This window comes from Elaeis guineensis, chromosome 10, assembly GCF_000442705.2.
Source record: "Elaeis guineensis isolate ETL-2024a chromosome 10, EG11, whole genome shotgun sequence".
In the NCBI taxonomy this organism is placed as follows: domain Eukaryota; kingdom Viridiplantae; phylum Streptophyta; class Magnoliopsida; order Arecales; family Arecaceae; genus Elaeis; species Elaeis guineensis.
The window spans coordinates 33,492,753-33,498,419 of NC_026002.2; the positions used below are offsets into that span (position 1 = coordinate 33,492,753).

Genomic DNA, 5,667 nt, shown 5'->3' on the forward strand with positions numbered 1-5,667 from the left:
AAATTTTCTCGGAGGGACCAATGGGGGTGCAATTCTTCTGGTGGAAAGTAGCTTGGAGAAGGCTTCCTTACGAATCCTTGTTGAATGATAGGGGTATTATTTCAGCCCAAAAGGTAAATTGTGATTTATGTATACATATGGAGGAAAATGTTCAATATGTTATAATTAATTGTCACTAGGCACAGTATTGTTGGCGAGCCTTGAATAACTGTCTAAAAACAGGTTCTATACTTGATTCTTTGCTAGGTTTGGTTGCATTTTTTATCAAAGCCGAGGTAGAGGAGGGGGTAACATCTGATTATGCTTATATGGCCTCCATGATTTGGTTTGTATGAAATCAAAGACTCTTCCAACAGCAAACCTCCCCCCCAAGCGCATAATCAAAATGGTATATACGCATCACGATGATCAGATTATTATTATTAAAACTGGTACCTTTGGAACTCAGTCAAGGAACTGGGCTAATCCTTTTTTCCGCCAGCAGACACTGGGTTCAAATATCATTACTTGGATAGCCCCTCCCCTTGGAGTCCCATAGGTTAATTCTGACGGAGCCAGGACAGGAAATAAAACATCTGCTGCCAGTGTAATCAGAGATCAGTTTGGGACTCTTTTATTTGCTGCTGGTAAACAATTACCTTCTTCTTATTCTGTTATTGCGGCAAAATTATAAGGTGCTTGGTTGGGATGTATCATGCTCTCTTCTCTTGCAATGCTACCCAAATATGGCTGGAGGGAGACTCAAGTACTCTAATAAAGTGGCTTCAATGTGAAACTCCCTGCAGGTATGATGCTGATCCTATTTTGAAAGATTTGAAGGCCTGGATATCAAGCTTGCAAACAATTAAAACTTCTCATATTAGAAGGGAGGGGAACCAAGTGGCTGGCTGGCTGACAGGGAGAGCCTTAGAAGAATTTTCTTTTTAAAAAAAATTTCTGTGGGCAGACAATTCACTGGGAGCTTTTGAATTTGTTACATGCCGATGATTATGGTGTTGCTTGTCAAAGGTCCTGATACTTTGGGGTGCATGTTTAAAGCTCAGTTTTCTTCTTTCTTTGTTCTGTTCCTATGAATCCTGTATTCCACCAAAAAATATATATATATACTTAAAATAGGGTTCGGGTCGTATCTTTCATAGGAAAGAATGATTGATCTTCTATCACAATATCAACTATTAGATCATGCTTTGTACAGATCTCAAACCACTATGAACCCTCACTTTCATCTGTTTGCATAGATCTCGTAGTGGCTATTGCACGATCCACTGATGTATATCACAAAAAAAAAGTGAATCATTCTTTCACGTGAAAGATACAATCCAAACCCCTTAAAATATGTTAAAACTACTAAATTAAGTTAATAACTAGCTCTTGTGAGATGCCAAAGAGCTTTTGTGGATGAAAGAAAAAAAGCTAATATTCATAACTATCTACTCATCCCTATAAATCTTACTAGATGTTAATTCTAGGAAACTGAAGATCATTTTTTGATAAAATTAGATTTTAATTCTTTGAATCACATGATTTATTGAATATTTGTTGTTGACTAGTGATTCAATAAATGATTTGTACTGATAAAACTAACTATTGATAATGTTGTGGTGCAGAAGAGAGGCATCATTAGTCTTACATTGGTTGAGTCAATGAAAATTCATATAAGAAAGAACTATCATTTTCATGCCAGATATCTTTTGAAGGGTAAAATCGTAAGACCCATGAGCTAGAGTGAACAATACCTCATGTACTAAGCCACGAGCTCTTGACCGTAACAGTAATGCACCAGATATGATAAAAATAAAGAGTGTTGTGAGTCAAGGGAGATTCTAATTTATATAAAAATGGACCATTCCTTTCATATAGGAAGTACAAATGCAATATATATATTATTATATTAGATATATATTATCGATGGCTATAATATTTTTAATCATATTGTCAAGTTGATTCAATTACTGACCTGCCCCTACCCACTCCTCCATCCAAAAAAAAAAAAACTCCAACTTTTGGACCTCAATCCAATTATTTTAAACAAAGAGATGCCATTCACAGCTCTATCTACACTAGCCGCTACATTCAAGTAAGGAAGCAACCGAAAGATATAAGCCGATCATAAATCTTAAACAATAATAAATAAGACAAAGTTGATCTCATTATACTCTCAAAGACATTCACAACTAGAAATAATGTTGCCACACCATGCTTTGTCAGGAGAATTTTTTACTGAAAAAAGAGAGGATGCTTTTCAAAAGATAATAGATGAAAAAAAATAAAATCCATTCTCTGTAATCATTTAATCATTGGATTTTTTCAGCCACTCCTAATGATCTTTTGTATGATTCATTTATATGGGGACATTTACGTTATAACCTGGACCATATAAATTCCACATATTTATTAAGCACAATTTTTTCTTATCCCAAAAAAAAAAAAAAAAAAAAAAAGACCACATAGAGCCAGCCAATAAGCTTATATTATTTTTTGCTTATTGGATGGTATTTTGAATAATTGAAAAAATAAAGGGAATAAGCACCATCTTACACGCCCATCTTTACATAAAAAGAAAATAAAAAAAATAAATAAAAAGAACAGGTTAACACCGACTTCATGATCTTTTTGAAAGCCTTCTTCGAAGATGTCATCACCATCTGTGCTGAATCAGTTCGTGGGCTCCCATCAATGAGCAGCATGGTTGACTTTATTATTTATTTCTGATAAAAAAATCTCACAAGCAATGTCTGTTCTTCATTTTGAGGTATTGTTGTAATGCAACCAATCTATCTGTACCAACAAAAATAAGCATGGTAAAACTGTATTAAAGCAACATTTTTTTGCAAGAAAAAATATAAAGAAGTTGAGCAAAATGCCCCATGAAGTGATGCAATTTTTATCCTTCTATGGATTTTGAAACTAATGAATCACAAATGATATTATAAAACCATATCTTACAAAACTATATATTTAGGGAAAAAACTTAGGTAAAAAGAAGATCAATAGAATCAACATTTTTCACCATGAAATATTGTGTATATCTGTATTATTAAATACTCCGGGGCATGAAGAGATGGCAAATGATCATTAGCAATACACATTTCACTCAAGAAGGTTGCAATTAATACATATTGAAACATGATGTTCTAAAATGCCCTAGACTCTAACAGTCTAGTGAAGTCGAACATATGGGATGTATTATATAATCTGATAGATATAAACTGACACATTAGACGATTACTACATTTCATCCTGTAAGCTTTGGTGGGTTCTCTCTTTAGTTTCTTTTTCTTTTCTTTTCTTTTCTTTTTTCTGAATTAAACAAAATTAACATCCTAATTTCCCCCTATTAAAATCATTCTTTGACATGTGATTTACCCATCCATTAGATAGCTCAATTACTATATAAAATTGTTTTCTAATCAACAATCAACCACATGTAAAATGCCAGTGTACCTCCCTGACTAGAATTTGTGTGAGATGATAAAGCCTACCTCTAACAACAACTCTTTTATACATATGCATCATGATTGTCTCCATTTAACGTTTTATAATGAAAAACTAGATAAGTCCAACAGGAAAAATGGGAGTATACCTATTAAATCACAGAATATTAAATGATAAAACTCACAGTGAAGAAAAGAAAATTTCTTGTCATAAACATTTCATCTGCAAACAAGATAACATTTATATATTAAAAAGTTCTTCTTCCCCTTTTCCTCTTCCTTTAAAATTATTCATTTACATCATATGCTGAGTTCTATTCTTAAGTGTCCTGTTTAAGATCAGCTAGATCCACTTTGCAAACGCATCCCCTGTTCCTAGGCCAACATGGACAGTTTCAATCTCTAAATAAAATTTTAGTTCCATACATCCAATTTACCTATAGCAGGCCCCATTAATTAAAGAAATGCCAATAATTAGAGAACTCAACACTACCTCTTGATCTGATAATTTGATAACCAGTCACATCTACAACCTGTAAATGATCATTCGGCAGTAAAAGTTCTGAAATAAACCGGTCTTCAAAACCAATCTACTGCAAATTTTTCATTTATTCATGCTCCAACTGAAACATCTGTCCAAATCTGCAGCTTACCATCCACATCAATGTCCTAAGAGCTCTCTCTCTGTCTCTCATAACCTTCAAGAAAGCAGGAATGATGGATCGAAAAACTTATTATAAATCTGGTGCAGTCTACAGAAAGCATCATTACCCAAAAGCAAGAATGATGGATTGAAAAACTTATTATAAAACATCTCCATCATATCATACATAACCTCTCTGTTACATTGTTTCTCCATTGTTGGTTTAACCAAACGCCTGGAACTACTGCCAAATTATAGAGGCACTAATGGTGAGGCACTTCCTTCACACCATCAAATTATCAGCTGCTTATTGGAGAAATTAATACTCTCAACAAACACATGTATAGCCTGCTGTTTTATATCAAATCTCTCAGTGGTCGATCATCTCCTTCCTATCAGATCAAACTAATCAACAACCACAATTCAATTGCACCGAAACCGGAGCATATCTTTTGCCATAATCAACAAGGAATGCAAAAACAATCATAGGAAAGTCTAGTTCACCAACCAAACGCATAGAAGAATGAAAGAACTCAAAAATATATAAAGAACAAATAAAGGATTTGAACCAGACCTGAACAGAGCTTGGTAATGATCAGGTATTCATGCGACGGGGAAGGGACCGATTTCGCCGGTCCTGAGTGCCCGGGCAATCTCATCGGCGACCGTCACACACGATGCGATCCAGCCATCGAGAATCATCCACACCATGTTCATTATGTACACAGCCAAGCCCCATGGCATTGCCATACCCCCACAATCCCTTCTTATCTTCTGATCACTCTCTTCCTCCAATCCAGTTCCCGGCAGAAACCAACCTGTCAGGGCCCAACTCCAAAATCTCAATTGAAATGAAACTATTATTGGTATGAAGAGCTGGATTGGAATGATTGGTATAAGCAAGAATAAAAAATTACTTTATCTGGAAGTCTCTTTCTTCTATGGGCAGATCCCTTAAGATATTAGATAAAGGACACATAGAAGAAGTCAAGAAAGGAGGTGGTAGCTAGAGTGGAAAAGAAATCTCATTATGATATCCGGTCCATCCGGAATTTATATCAGGAGTTAGTTTTGGGATCTTGTGAGTTCTGACCAATGGATTTGGGTAGTGACGGCTATACGGGGAAGAGAGAGTACTATATTTCTTTTCCCTTTGTGCGCTGCCACGTTTACTTTTTAAATGGACCGCGTGATTTAGATCGGATGGTGGAGATCTGGAGATGGATAGGTTCTAGACGATGTCGTTGTCAACGATCAAACGTGGCCAGATGAGCCTGGTGCATTAACATCAATCTTGTTGATGATGACTCGTGTATATTGTTATGTCGCTCTAAGATTTGTACTTTGCTGCCGTTTTGCATCTACTTGTCGTGGGACATTAGCATCCACATATTTGCTTTTAGCCACATTGGTTTCCACATGGTGCACCTGCAGAGTCTTCAATTCTGAACACGCAAGGACTCATCTTGTATGGAGCAAGCTTTCGGTTTTGAACGCTAAATAACTCATCTGATGAGGAGTAGATGGATATGAGAAGCTGCCCCGCGAGATACTTTTCGTGTTTCTGCTATGGTCTCGAAGGAAGATCAA

At 35.7% G+C, this 5,667-nt stretch overlaps 1 protein-coding gene across 2 annotated transcripts; it reads right to left on the reverse strand.

Moving 5' to 3' along the window:
• Positions 1-2,257: 2,257 nt before the first annotated feature.
• Positions 2,258-5,110, reverse strand: LOC109506346 (uncharacterized). 2 transcript variants are annotated; one of them, XM_019853257.3, is made up of 3 exons: positions 4,995-5,110; positions 4,652-4,895; positions 2,258-2,778 (listed from the first exon to the last, which is right to left on the reverse strand). In XM_019853257.3, exon 2 carries the CDS (start codon positions 4,825-4,827, stop codon positions 4,681-4,683), a length of 147 nt encoding a protein of 48 aa, XP_019708816.1. In that variant the 5' UTR covers positions 4,828-4,895; positions 4,995-5,110; the 3' UTR covers positions 2,258-2,778; positions 4,652-4,680. The 2 variants fall into 2 exon arrangements, with proteins under 2 accessions (XP_019708816.1, XP_019708817.1); XM_019853258.3 differs by lacking the exon at positions 4,995-5,110 and having other exon boundaries at positions 2,258-2,774; positions 4,652-4,963.
• Between the last annotated feature and the right edge of the window lie 557 nt (positions 5,111-5,667).

Bases quoted from the DNA above. Each gene is read 5' to 3' on its own strand.
- LOC109506346 (XM_019853257.3), bottom strand. From the start codon at position 4,827: ATGGCAATGCCATGGGGCTTGGCTGTGTACATAATGAACATGGTGTGG.